We start from the raw sequence: 15,606 nt of genomic DNA on the forward strand, positions 1-15,606 counted from the left end.
CATACATACATACATACATACATACATACATACATACATACATACATACATACATACATACATACATACATACATACATACATACATACATACATACATACATACATACATACATACATACATACATACAGACATACATACAGACATACATACATACATACATACATACATACATACATAGGAGGATATTTCAGTTACTATATGGTTTTTCTGTCTCTACAGTCATGAAAGTTCAACGCTATTAAAGCACTTTAAACTTTAAATCAAAGCATTTCGTTTTTTCATATAAAATAAACAAATTTTTATGCAGTTTAGAAGTTTTGGGTCTTTTTTTTTGCTCCTGCGCTGCTGAAATCAGGGCGTCCCTTATTTCTATTTGTGAAAGGTGGAAACCCTAGTGTGGATTAAACTAATTAAACTGAATGAATCCATCAATAAGAACTGATTCCACTAATTCATATGAATGTGAGCCCGACACCAGCCCCAGTTTGACACAGAAACAGTTTAAAACGCTAAGACTTCATGACTAAAACCCGTGCCCTGTCCAAACCCTGCTTAGCTTAGCTTAGCTTAGCTTAGCTTAGCTTCCCTAAGCTCCGGGTTTCGTACCTTCGCCACCTCGGGGATCCGCTGCTTCCCTGCCGCGGTGGACGCCATGATCCTCGGTGTGTCGGGGGTTCGAGCCCCGGAATATCAAACCTGAGCGGGTCAAACAGCAGCTTTTAACGATACATGGTGGTCTTTATATCTATATCTTTATATATTTATATCTATGTATCGCAGCAGCTCCACGGGGCGTCCTAGTTTATATGTCTATGGTTTGTAGAGCAACATTTGCTAATAAAGTTTTTTAAATAAAGGCTCCATAACCCGGAAGTGCTGCCGCCATGATTTTCAACCAGCCCCCGGGTCTGGCAGTCAGAAGGCGCGCCGATTTTTTCCAGTGGCCAGCCGTGGTACTGCAACCAAAAATCCCATGCGGCCCAGAAAGCTTTTTTCCCATAGACCGCAATAGTAAAAGAGAAGCCTCTAAAACTGTTCACAGGACACCTCCAGCTGTAATCCCCGGCAATTACTAATCTTTGTATTCTATATTTTTAAGTCATGGACTTTATATCCGTCAAAAATGTTTTATAACGGCCAGAAAAGTAAAAGAAAAGTCTCTTTCTGGGCGTGACGTCACGGCTGACGTCACAGCCGTGTCCGTGCATTCCACGGATGTTTTATATTAATATATATTATATAATTATATTATATTAATACATTAATAATATATGTAATGCTATACATGTAATAATATACATTAATTAAGATATTATATTAATACATATTATATTAATACTCGCGTCATTGCCCCGGGGCATGATGGGAGGCCCCAGAGCATCATGGGAGGTGACTCAACTGCGCATGCTCTATGGGCCGCTGTATGCGGAAGTAAACCCGGAAGTCAGAGATTTTTTCGGCTTATGCGCTGGCTGAGCAGAATGCATTGAAATGAATGGGCGGCCATTTTTAGTCTCCAATCCAGTTTCTATAATACATCCATGTTTTCAACGGAGTCCTATGGAAGCGTCGCCTCTGTTTTATCCACTGCTCTGGTTCAGACCAGAGAAACTCCCGTTACATTGAAGATTGGAACATTTTGGAAGAATGCAAACGGAGAAGGAGAAAGACCAGGACCAGGACCAGGTCCAGGTCCAGGTCCAGGACCAGGACTGTCCAGATTCCAGCTTTTCCTCTGCTGGTCTGCAGGTCAGTGTTCGGGTCCACGTGGCCGCTCGTTCTGGTTTTTTCTGTCTGCTAATCAGTACTCGAGTTGTAAAAAAGAATCAGGGGGGATGGTGGATTTGATCATATGGGGACAGATAATTTGTGCTGACTACAAATAATATAATATATTACAAATAATAGCAGAGACCAAAACACCTGCAGAAATACTGCAGGAATGACATAGCAGCAGTTAAATGCAGCCTTCTGTAAGCTTTAAATATCCACTGGGCTTACATCAAATACATCAAAACACAACAATAAAAACACTTTTCTGAACTTATCAATATGACTCTGTCCTTCACAGGATAGGGGTGGGCGATATGACCTAAAATTAATATCACGGTATTTTTCATCTTTTGAACGGTGACGGTATAATATCACGGTATTTTTTGGTACGTTTTGGGAGGAGTAGCCTGTCCTGTCCCTTTATGTGAATAAGGTTAATATTTTTATAATATAATAAGTAAATGGTAGTATCCTTATCAAAAAGAGACATGGGAGAGTATTATGCATTCTCAACATATTTATTTGGCAAAAAACCTAAAGATCTTACTTATATATATATATATATATATATATATATATATATATATATATATATATATATAAATAAATAATATTTATTTTTATTATATTATATTTTAAATATTTTGTAAACCTGTCTTAAAATGTAATACTGGACCTCGGTTGGGCTGGTTGGACAGCGGGTGGTGGAAAATTTCCCTTAATTTTAAATCCAAAACTTGACAGGTTTATGCCATGAATATTCATATACAGTAATCCCTTGTTTTTCGAGAGGGTTACGTTCCAAAAAGAACCCGTGATAAGTGATATTCACATAGTAGCAACCCTTTTTTTTTTTTAATAATTATTATACAAAGCTTCAAATTGCAGAGATCCGCACCGCCTCACATATTCCACTGCTGTTCTGAGCCGCTGCATCCCGACTCGCGCTGTAGCGTCTTTTTCTTCTTTTTTGGTGCAGGTGTGTTTTTTCGAGAGAAGAACATGGTTATGGGTATTTTTTTGTCACTCTTTTTGAAACCGACATTCATTAATTTTTTCTCCATCTTGAAGTCGGTGACTGGTATTCCAGCAGGTTGAAACAGCGCTCTGCGCTCCGCTGCCGTCAAAGACCCGCCCAGCTCCACTTCTGATTGGCTAGTGTTAGTTTGGTTGAGTGCCAGAGCTGCTTTCCTCTCATTCCATTGGTAGACGAACTCGGTTGACTGAAACTTTTTTTTTCTCTCAAACCTTTTTTTTTTTTTTTTTTTTTTTTTTTTTTTTTTTTTTTTTTTTTTTTTTAAAGCACTCAAACTCGCACGCCGAGAAAAAAAACTCCGTACGCCGGAGATCCGGCACGGTGCCGGAATACTTTAAGCCCTGTCATTTCTTACTACTCTTGTCGTAAGGTGTAGCAGCAGTAAACGCTGCCTGCAGTGAAAGCTGTGTAGTCTTGGGACGTGCTCCGCTGGTGCTGCTCAGCAGCACCAGCGGAGCAGCGGTCCCAGCAGCAGCTGCTGGTCCCACTTGCGCTCGTTTTGGCCCGGGTTGCCTCTTCATATTCACGGGCGTGCGTGTTTTTTAAGTGATGAAACAGGTTGCTTGTGTTTCCACCTCTTGCTGTCACAACACGGCAGCAAACCTTGCATATCACCGACGTTTTTAATGCCTTATTTAGGCTTATTATTTTATAATTGATTTATTACGGTATTGACGGTATTGCAAAATCCATGTCGTGGCGCAGTTTCACACCGGTGATGACTATGACACCGGTGTACCGCCCACCCCTATCACAGGATAAGTAAAATGGATCACTGCAAAAACTCAAAATCTTAAGAAGAATATTTGTCTTATTTCTAGTTAAAATGTCTCATTTTAGTAAAAAAAATAAAAAATTACACTTAAAACAAGACTCATCACTGGAAAAAACAACAATTTTCACCTGTTTCAAGTAGATTTTCACTTGAAATAAGTAGAAAAATCTGCCAGTGGAACAAGATTTCTTTGCTTGTAATAAGAAGATAAATCCCACTGGCAGATTTTACTACTTATTTCAAGTTAAAGTTTATTTGACACAGGTAAAAATGGTCAAATAAGTTATTTTTCTGGTGTTATTTTTCTGGTGATGACTCTAAAGGTTGGAAATAGCAGTAAAACCACATTCATTGATGAAATGACATAAGGGATGGAAATGGGGGGGATTTGAACCGTTTTTATTTCAGGGGGGATGCCACCCCCCCTCATCCCCCCTCAACTCTAGTAGCCTACTAGTTACAGTAACTGTTGTGGTGGTGTTTCACAGTATGGAATGCAAATGCACCCTCCGCTGCATTTACAGCATCCTCTGTTTTTCCGTGTCTACAAAAAACTCTGTCAACTTTGAACTGCTAGTCTCACCTCGCACTGCCTTTTTATGCTTTTCTGTGTGCATGTGAGCTGCAAGGTCCCCGGCACCAGGTTTGTACATCGGAAATTTTTTTTTCAGTGCATCGGTGAAGATGCATTTTCGCTTTGGCATCTTGGGAGCGTGTGTCTGCCGCTGTCTGCTGCTGAGTGTTGAGTGTTGGATACCCGCCCACAAGGCAGGCTCTCGGGGATTACGTCACACACTCTGAACCAAACAAGGATAACCGGGACACACACACACACACACACACACATTTGTTATAATTTTGATGATGGAATTGTCTATTGATTTCATAAATTATTCTCTAATTTATTTTTTATTTGGGGTTTTTATAAACTGTGAGTCATAATCACCAACAAATAAAGGCTTGAAATATCTCACTTTGAATGTAGTGGGAAATAATATATTTGTTTCACCTTTAGTTAAATTTACTACGAATGACGTTTTGCAATATATTCAAATGTTCCAACCTTCATCTGTATATTATGACATCAATAAATAAGAGCATAATAAATGTCCGTATTGGTTCAATACGGAACGAAACTTTTAATTCCCAACCCCGACCTGGAGGTGAAGCCCGAGTCCTCCCGCTGTCTGGCACACACATTAATAATAATAATAATAATAATAATAATAATAATAATAATAATATATAAAGATATGGCACAGACGCAGCAGGTCCTGTTGTCCCGCCACAAAGATTTTGCTGGCCTTAATGTTTCCTGTGTTTTATTTTGTTGATTATTGTTAAATTTAGTGTTGATGTGTGTGTGTGACAGACGGGGCGTTAATGAAAATACGGGACAAATCACGTCCCGTATTAGTTCAATACGGGACGCAACATTTTTTTCTCAAATAAAGGACAATTCCGTATTTTACGGGACGGGTGGCGACCCTAATCCAGACTTCTGGCAGAGTTTAGTTTAGTTTGGTTAGTTTTTGTTTCAGCAGAACTTTGATCACATCCGGGTTCTTCTGCCTGAAATCTGGAGAAAACATGTTTCAAAGTTGGTGGGGGGGGCACTAATGTGCAGTCAACAGCATAGAAAACATATCAGTCGTCGGTAAACTTGGAGTCAAGACCCCCTAAACCCAGACCAGGACCAGAGAGTTTACTTACTTACTTAAATCTTATTTGAGAGGGACCATGTGCAATTAAAAACATAAATGTAAACATGTGATGCATTGCACCAGAGTTAGCCTTAGGATCATTTGCGTCTGCAGTCCCTTGGCCCAAATAAATACAGCACAGATAAAAAACCTCAAACATTATTCAAGGATATTATCCAACATCACCCATCAAACATTATTCAAGGACATATAACACATACTGAGGTTGGAGGTTTCCGTTGTCTTACAGCAGCAGCATGAACATTGTTGTGATTAGCTGTCCCGTTTGGTCGGAGGTGGAACTCTTAAAAGGAGCGGCGCTAAGTGTTTCAAATCCTCAAACCAAGGAATGTCTCCCATCATAACTCCAGCTTTGGTTTTGCTATATTACTTGGCACTACTGCTTTTTTTGACTCAGGATGACGGCATGAAACACAAGATCCTGATTGTCCTTTCAATTCTTTGGATTCTGAAAAGACACAGGGAGCATAAAAGTGGGTGGAGAAAGATTTCAGGGTGTTTGTGGTGTTTCAGGTGAAGAACGAAGCTCCTGCAGAGATATTTCAGGGTGTTTGTGGTGTTTCAGGTGAAGAACAAAGCTCCTGCAGAGATATTTCAGGGTGTTTGTGGTGTTTCAGGTGAAGAACAAAGCTCCTGCAGAGATATTTCAGGGTGTTTGTGGTGTTTCAGGTGAAGAACAAAGCTCCTTCAGAGATATTTCAGGGTGTTTGTGGTGTTTCAGGTGAAGAACAAAGCTCCTGCAGAGATATTTCAGGGTGTTTGTGGTGTTTCAGGTGAAGAACAAAGCTCCTGCAGAGATATTTCAGGGTGTTTGTGGTGTTTCAGGTGAAGAACAAAGCTCCTGCAGAGATATTTCAGGGTGTTTGTGGTGTTTCAGGTGAAGAACAAAGCTCCTGCAGAGATATTTCAGGGTGTTTGTGGTGTTTCAGGTGAAGAACAAAGCTCCTGCAGAGATATTTCAGGGTGTTTGTGGTGTTTCAGGTGAAGAACGAAGCTCCTGCCGAGGTGCAGATCACCGCCGAGCAGCTGCTGAGAGAAGCCAAGGAGAGGGAGCTGGAACTTCTGCCGCCCAAGCAGGAGATTACCGTCAAGGAGGAGCTCAACGACTCCAAGCTGAGGAAGAGGAAGGTAAACCTGCTTCCAGGCTCCGTTATCTTGAAACAAACACCACAGTTTAGTGTCTTGACTTCACGCTGAGCTGCTTTCTTGAAGGCCTTTGAGGACCAACATCAGGAAGAATCCAACCGTCATCAGTTAGGGCTCACTTCTACTTGCAGTTCAGAACGCGTACGCGTCGTTGTCGTCACGCGTATCCTGCGTTCATTTGGCGCGTGGACGTGCACGTTCTCAAAAAGACAGTGAACGCGTACGCGACCTGCAGTTCTGGCTGTGGCCGCGAGTGGCGCTGTTCCCGGTCTGATACCAGCTGGACACAAGTGACGACGGAGGTCGCTGGCGCCGTTTCCTTTGCCCAGATTCTGCTGCTCTCTGCTGGAGAAAGGTCCCCATGCAGGTTAACTTGCCCAAACTTTCTATCTGAAAATTCAATTCAATCCAATTCAGTTTATTTGGGAAGGGACAGTGTACATTCATATACATTTAGAATTAAAAATGCAAATGCACCCAATTTTAGCTACAGAGCTAGTTTCCATTGGCAGTCCCCCGGCTAAAAATATAAAAGAAAGACAAGTTAAACAACAAGTTAGAACAAATACAAATATAGCGTGCAAAAAGTTTCTGTTCTTGTTATTTTGCTTCTATTTAAGATAGAAGGAACAGGAGAACAACCTGACACATCAATCTTACTAACACGATCTTAGACATTTACATATATTGCAATAGTGAATACATTACACACATTTCACATTTAGCAGTTAAAAGTTTAGGCGGTAAAGTGCCAGAGCAAATTCAAGTGCTGGTTACGATTAAAGTGCTGAGGGTTGAAAGTTAAAGTTCTATAATGGGGGAAAGACAAGGAGGATGGAAGGGGAGGGGAGAGTGAAGATGGAATGGGCTGCAGCAAAACCAGATCACATGTATTGTTCGGTTGTGGAATTTAAGGTTCTATGCCAGTTGTACAGTAAACAGATTGTGGAGATGGGGCCGGAAGGAGAAGAGAAAGGGAAGAAAAAAAAGGAAAAAGTAAGAAGAGGTAGATAATTACTAGTCAGCTGAGTAATCATTTACATAAAAAAAATAGCCAACCAAGAGGTGATGGCATGAAGCATCACCTCTTGTTTACAATCAGATTGTCAGTGTTTAAATAAAGTGGCAAAGTGCATTATTAACACTATGATGTTATTATGCAGTAAAGTGACAAGGTGACAAATGAATCTTTACCGAGGGTCATGGTTACAGTCCTGTTTACTTAATAGCCATTTCTTTAAGCTGTTCTTGAATGTGGCAAATGTGTTGCAGTCCCTTACTACGACAGGTAATGAGTTCCAGAGTTCTACCCTCGACTGACAGTACGCTCTGCCCCTGTGCATACACTATACACTATAAATACACCTTTAATACACTATAAATATACCATTAATACTATAATGTGCAGTGCGTCTGAATGGGATTATGCAATCACCTCTGGAGGTTGCCCTGGTTGTATGGCTAGCGTTTTCGTTTTGTCTTATGTAGACAGACAGTGGGGGCGGTGCTAAACCTTTTAGGATCTTGAATGTAGCACAGGCATATTTAAAAGTAGTGAGGTTGTCAAAACTAAGGAGTTGATATTTTTTAAGTATCTGACAGTGATGATGTGTTATGGGTTTTTTGTCCAGTATTTTTATCGCTCTCTTATACAAAGATTCCGCCTGGTTGAGCATGGTTTTGTTGGTAAAAGACCAGTTTGTGAAGCCATATTCAATATGGGATAACACCATTGCGTGCATAAAGACTCTGGCTGCCTCAGTTGTTAATGAGGGTCTAATTGATTTAAAATTTGCAAGGTTAAATTTCACCGTTTTTGTAATTTTGTTTACGTGACTCTTGAAGGAGAGAATATGAGAAAACATATTCTCATCTTGATGTTTCCTGCTAATTCCTACACAATCTTCACTTTAATCCTCAACTTAGTTTGACATAAGAATGTTTTTTTTTTTTATTGAAACATAGATACAAACAAACAAGGCACATATCAGAATTACAAACTTTTGCCTTGGGTTGAGCAACATCAGTATTACAAAATATACACTGAGAATCTAATTATTGTACAACATAAAATAAAAATGAAATAAAAAAAATAAAATAAAAAATAACTCACAAGGGCCATATCATATTAAATCATATATTTCAAGTAAAGAAAAACAGTTTAAGGGCTTTCTTGTCTTTAACAAGACTCAAGGACCACAGGATTTCGTCTTTGCTTTTTGCAGATGACGTTGTCCTGTTGGCTTCATCAGACCGGGACCTTCAGCATGTGCTGGGGCGGTTTGAGGCCGAGTGCGACGCATTAGGGATGAGAATCGGCACCTCCAAGACCGAGGCCATGGTTCTTCATCGGGAAAGGGTGGCGTGGAGAAGTCCTGCCATCAGGTGGAGGAGTTCAAGTATCTCGGGGTCGGTGTCCCGGACCGTCGTGGTGAAGAAGGAGCTGAGTCGAAAGGTGACGCTCTCGATTTACCGGTCAATCTACACACCTACCCTCACCTATGATCATGAACTTTGGGTAGTGACCGAAAGGACAAGATACAAACGGCCGATATGAGTTTCCTCCGCAGGGTGGCTGGACGCTCCCTTAGAGATGAGTTTCCTCCGCAGGGTGGCTGGACGCTCCCTTAGAGATAGGGTGAGGAGTTCGGTCACCCGGGAGGAGCTCGGAGTCGAGCCGCTGCTCCTCCACATTGAGAGGAGTCAGCTGAAGTCGCTTGGGCATCTGTATTGGATCCTCCTGGACGCCTCCCTAGGGAGGTGTTCCAGGCATGTCCCTCCTCCCTAGGGAGGTGTTCCAGGCATGTCCGTCCGGGAGGAGACCCCGGGGAAGACCCAGGACACGCTGGAGAGACTGTCTCTTGGCTGGCCTGGGAACGCCTCGGACGCCCCTCGGAAGAGCTGGATGGAGTGTCTGGAGTGAAGGAAGTCTGGGCATCTCTGTTGAGACTGCTGCTCCCGCGACCCGGTTCTGGATAAGCGGCGGAAAATGGATGGATGGATGGATGGATGGATGGATGGATGAAACCAGATAAGGATCCTATGCTCCCATCGAGCTACCGCCCAATATCTCTTTATAAATGTAGATCTCAAAATAATCAGCAAAGCTCTTTCCAAACGTCTGAAAATAATTACACCTTCTATTATACACCCGGATCAAACAGGTTTTCTTAAGCAGGGATTAAAGTTCTCCGTCTCTAGACGGATTTCCGTCAATTCGAAAATTAGGAGGAAAAAAAAGAAAGAACAAAAAAACATTTGCACGTGCGTTATCATGTTAAACCTGAATTATGGTTCTGCGTTAAATCGACGACGTACCTTACGCCGTGGCCTACGGCGTAAGGTACGCGGCGAGGTGCACCGTCCCGCATACCTTATGCCGTAGGCTCTGCGTTGGTGTAACGCGGAACCATAAATCAGCCTTTAGGCATTAAACTGACGTTATTGTAAACCAATTAAGCAAGCCAGAGCCTTGGTATTAGCCAATCAGAAATAGGAGGGCGTGCTGGATCAAGGGGGTAGTCTGGGGGAGGAGTCGCCCCGTCGCCCTCCTCTCCCCGCCGCCGACGGCGCGGCGTTCTGCCCGTCGCGCGGGGCCTTCGTCCAGTGGCGTTGGCGCGTCGTCGGGCGGGGGTCTTTCTGCGGGGCGGTGTCCAGTGCCGCGCGGAAGGCGGGCCGGCGGGGGGGATCGGGTACGGCGGTTGGCGGCGGCGACTCTGGACGCGCACCGGGCCGTTCTCGCGGATCTCCCCAGCTGCGACGCCCGTCGGGGACCCGTTCACGCGGCCCCCGGCGGGTCGCCTCTAGGGTTACCACCTATCAATAATAGAAATAAAGAACGCCTGATTTCAGCAGCGCTGCGCAGGAGCCAAAAAAGGGACATCCCCAAAATGTCTAAACGGCATAGAAATGTATTTATTTCATATAAAAAAAACAAAATGCTTTGATTTAAAGTGCTTTAATAACATTGAACTTGCACGACTGTACAGACAGACAACTATATAGCAACTGAAATAGCCTATGCTCCTATAGTAAATATAAATATAGCTACAGGTGAAGGTCGGAACATTAGAATATGGTGTAAAAGTTTTTATTTATTTATTTTAATAATTCAATTTAAAAGGTGAAACGAATATATTACATAGTCTCAATACATGCAAAGCAAGACATGTTCATTTTGATGGTTGAATTGTTTATTGATTTCATAAAATATTCTAATTTTTGGGGATTTTTTATTTGGGGTTTTCATAAACTGTGAGCCATAATCACCAAAATTATAACAAATAAAGGCTTGAAATATCTTACTTTGAAGCCTTGCCAAATGCAGTGACATCAGAGCAGCCGGTCAACTGGATGAAGAAATGCGAGCTTACCAGGTTGACTCAGATCTAGGAGAACAGGCCTAAGGCTTTAATGAGAGGACTGCATGAATTGATGTGGACTATAAATTAAAAGCAAACTGACAATAATAAAACTGCTCAAAATCACCTTCCTTCAGTAAAATGCTATTGGTCTCAAGTGATTAAATAGTGTTGGTTAAAGTGTCCTTACACCTTAAATGCTGTATTAGAAAACCGAAGGGCTAATACAACATTTAACTTTTTTACTTGAAACTTTTGGGAAGCGACCGCACAGCAGAAAAGGGGCCATTCTTAAAGGGGACCTATTATGGCATCTAGTACCTATTTTGAACAGGCCTTGAGTGTCTTAAAAACAAGCTTTTGATTGTTTTTGCTAAATAAATGAGAAATTCAGCCTCTGAGCCATGTCTGCAACATCCCAGTCATATTATAATGAGGCATGTGCTGATTGGCTCCCTGAATGACGCGATACACCGCTACGAAAAAATGACGGAAGCTCCGGCCAGCGGAGTTAGTTGTGTGCGTTTCACGCATCGGAGGCTAACCTATGTAAATCGCTCCCGTCATTACGTAACGACGGGAGCAGAATCTTATTGGCTCGTAGATCCACATCACACTGGACGGCTCATCCGGGCGGCTGTACAGACACTGCAGAATTTGGTTGCTTTCCTCCTTCTGTGAATTGGCAGGATGAGGGGAGACCACTTTATATATATTAAAGCAAGAGAAAACCTGTTTTTCATAATAGGTGCAGTGCATAGATGGCGGGGAAATGTGAACTGGCCTGAAAAAAAATTTTCAGTCAAAAATATTTTTTTTGCTTTAATCCCTGTATTAAGGGTAGACACTCTTCTACTAATACTCGTAAACTACTCAATATTATAGATCATTCCAATATCAATAAACAGGAATCTACAATTATATCTCTAGAGGCAAAAAGAGCATTCAATTGGGTAATCGTTGGAAATTTCTATTGGCAACTTTACACAAATTTGGATTTGGCATTTGGATCTTTTATCTTTCATCTGGATAAAGATATTATATAGCTCTCTCAAGGCATGTGTAAGGACAAATTTGAACAAGCTTTAACTTGCAAAGAGGTACCAGACAGGGTTGTCATCTTTCTCCCCCACTATTAACACGTATTGAGCGCTTAGCAGCTGCTATTAGGCAAAAACCTAAATATTAAAGGGATACAATGTAAAAGATCCATCCATCCATTTTCTATACCCGCTTTATCCTTTGCAGGGTCACGGGGGTCTGCTGGAGCCTATCCCAGCTATTTCCAGGCGAGAGGCAGGGGTTACACCCTGGACAGGTCGCCAGTCCATCGCAGGGCCACTTATATACAAACAACCATGCACACTCACACTCACACCTCTGGGCAATTTAGAATGATCAATTTACCTAGCATGCATGTTTTTGGACTGTGTGAGGAAACCGGAGTACCCGGAGAGAACATGCAAACTCCACACAGAAAGACCCTGCTGGGCCTGGGAGTCGAACCGGGGACCTTCTTGCTGTGAGGCAACAGTGCTAACCACTAAGCCACCGTGCTGCCCAAATGTAAAACATTATATCACAAAATAAGTCTTTATGCTGATGATGTACTAATCTTCCTCCAGAACTCACAAACCTCACTATCACAGACAATTGCACTTATAGATGGATTTTCATCTCTGTCTGACTACTCTATCAGCTGGTCCAAATCCACAGTTTTGTGCATCAACTGCAATTTCCAGAATACAGCAACTACTAAATTACAATCAGGAAACATTAGATATCTAGGATAAACATCTCCCCTAGGCTGTCAGAGTTTTCGTGTCAAAATTCCTGTGGAAAAATAAAACACCACGTATTAGCTTAAAGACATTACAAAAATCCAAAGGCTTAGACTTACCCAACTTCCAGTATTATTTCTTAGTTAATAAGTTACAGTATATCTTAAAATGGTGCAAAAACCACTTACTAGATAGTCAATGGCTGGATTCAGAACAAGTATTTTGCAATGATTTGGAAATCTCAGATCTACCATTTATCAGTCAAAATATTACACATCATGAATGCTTTAAAAGCATTTATATTAGCTCAACTCTGACAGCCTGGTGGGACTTCCTTAAAATAGCCAAAGTCTCACTTTTTTCCATGTGATCGCACACCCATCTGGAACAATCAAGAAAATGTAAAGATGGTAAACTTTACTCAATGGAGAGACCAAGGAATAAAGTATCTACAACATATAATCATAAGTGGACATTTTGTACCATTTAACACACTCACTGTTCAATATGGAATTAGCAGTAACAAAGTTTTAGAATACCAACAACTTAAGTCCATAATAATAAAATAAATAAACTCAACCAACTGGATCTGCAACTTCCCGCTAAGAAAATAGTTACTTAATCTAAACACCCCAAAATTACTATCGAAACACTACAGGTTAATGTCCAAAATAGATAGTCTCTCTTCCGATTTCCAAAAGGGCGGCTGACCTCTCTCTTAACAATAACCAAATCTCTTGGTCACAAATATGTTTAAATAATTTCATTATGACGAAGAATCCAAACTTGCAACTTATACAGTACAAAGTTCTTTACAGAATACATTATAGAGGACAAAGGATGTTCCAGATGGGTTTTGCAACCTCTAATATCTGGTCACAGTGTACAGAGAACAGCCCTGATAATCATATACATGCTTCATGGTTTTGTACACCGGTACAGAAGTTCTGGATGGAGATGTGAGGATTTATCCACATGGCTCAATTACAGTGTGCCCCACACTATGTGGCAGATACTGATTGGTTTACGAGTAAATCGTCCCCCACGTGGGGTGCGCTCTTATGATTGGCTGAAACAAAGGAAGATATCTGATTGGTTGCAGATCCTTCCGTGTTAAAAAAAAAAATGCATTTGTGAATCGAGTCACGTCAGGGGAGTCTCAAAAGTCGCGCGCAAATCCAGCTCAGCTCACAGATAAAAATGTTTTTGTAACTGAAAAGGCTTTTGATAATGCATCCAAGATAATGTAAGTCATCTTCTCTGTTACAGAATCATAAAGGAAGACCCAAAAGATACTGCTGTCGTCATTGCAAGCAAGTCTTCACCACTTCATCAAACCTGAAGATCCATAAGAGAACTCACACTGGTGATAAACCATACAGATGTGATCAGTGTGGAGCGGCTTTTGCCCGGCAAGGTGATTTGACGAGTCACCAACGTATTCACACTGGAGACAAGCCTTACAGGTGTGATCAGTGTGGTGCGGCTTTTACCCAGCGAGGTCATTTGACGAGTCACCAACGTATTCACTCTGGAGACAAGCCTTACAGGTGTGATCAGTGTGGAGCGGCTTTTGCCCTGCAAGGTAACCTAACGACTCACCAACGTATTCACACTGGAGACAAGCCTTACAGATGTGATCAGTGTGGAGCGGCTTTTACCCAGCAAGGTGCCCTAACGACTCACCAACGTATTCACACTGGAGACAAGCCTTACAGATGTGATCAGTGTGGAGCGGCTTTTACCCATAAAAGTCACCTAACGAGTCACCAACGTATTCACACTGGAGACAAGCCTTACAGGTGTGATCAGTGTGGAGTTGCTTTTGTCCAGCAAAGTGATCTAAAGCGACATCAACGTATTCATACTGGAGACAAGCCTTACAGATGTGATCAGTGTGGAGCGGCTTTTGCCCAGCAAGCTCATTTGACGAGTCACCAACGTATTCACACTGGGGAAAAGCCTTACAGATGCGATCAGTGTGGATCGGCTTTTGCCCGGCCAGATCATTTGACGACTCACCAACGTATTCACACTGGGGAAAAGCCTTACAGATGCGATCAGTGTGGATCGGCTTTTGCCCGGCCACATCATTTGACGACTCACCAACGTATTCACACTGGGGAAAAGCCTTACAGATGCGATCAGTGTGAGGCGGCTTTTGCCCATCAAGGTCATTTGACAAGTCACCAACGTATTCACACTGGAGACAAGCCTTACAGGTGTGATCAGTGTGGAGCGGCTTGTGCCCGGCACGATCAATTGACGAGACATCAACGTATTCACACTGGATAAAAATTGTACATTTGTGATTATTGCTGATATCATTTATTTTGAGAGTTCAGTTAAAAGGCACCAATTAAGTTAATTTAGTTTGAAAGAAATAATTGTGGTGGTTTGATTGTGGGAAAGATTTTGAATATTAAAAAAAAAAAACCCAGCAGATTCTTACAGCTGTAAGAGCTGTTCAGTTATAACCAGATTTAGAAAATGAAATACAAGAATTCAATTCAAAAGTCTTTATTTTGAACATGATGGTAGTGTAAGTCACAGACATGCTCGAACATACTTGAACAATGAATGCAAGAGATTTTTTTTTTTGAAACAGCAGCAGTTTTGACATGTTCAAAAAGAAGTAAGAAGAAGTAAAAAAAACGTATCCTACTCCTTGACGTCAATACCATGTTTTCACATAGACCCTTGTTATTAGATGTCAAAAATCTTGATGTATTGAGAAGTTACACAAATTAATAACAATTTTACACAGTGTAAACATATTGTGGTATACATGAGTATAAATCTGCGGATACTTGGGTGATTATTGCCATTTGCAGGTACATGTCCCTCTATATAAACACTATTTACCCTGTATTCATCTATATATAAAAGCATACATTATTTACCGTGTACAATCTTATTCATTACGGGCATTCTCACACAAATATTTCTAGATGCATTAAAGCATATATATGTATAATAGACAGATACACGCACACCCAACGAAGAA

General features: G+C 41.5%; 1 protein-coding gene across 1 annotated transcript; it reads left to right on the forward strand.

Moving 5' to 3' along the window:
• Positions 1 to 1,650: 1,650 nt before the first annotated feature.
• On the forward strand, positions 1,651 to 14,888 carry LOC133460945 (zinc finger protein 501-like; the record flags this gene model as incomplete). Its single annotated transcript, XM_061741659.1, has 3 exons — positions 1,651 to 1,689; positions 6,293 to 6,439; positions 13,869 to 14,888. Coding segments are annotated over exons 1-3 (1,206 nt in total), but the record flags the coding sequence as incomplete, so codon positions are not given.
• Positions 14,889 to 15,606: the final 718 nt, after the last annotated feature.

Source organism: Cololabis saira, chromosome 15 (assembly GCF_033807715.1).
Source record: "Cololabis saira isolate AMF1-May2022 chromosome 15, fColSai1.1, whole genome shotgun sequence".
Taxonomy (NCBI): domain Eukaryota; kingdom Metazoa; phylum Chordata; class Actinopteri; order Beloniformes; family Belonidae; genus Cololabis; species Cololabis saira.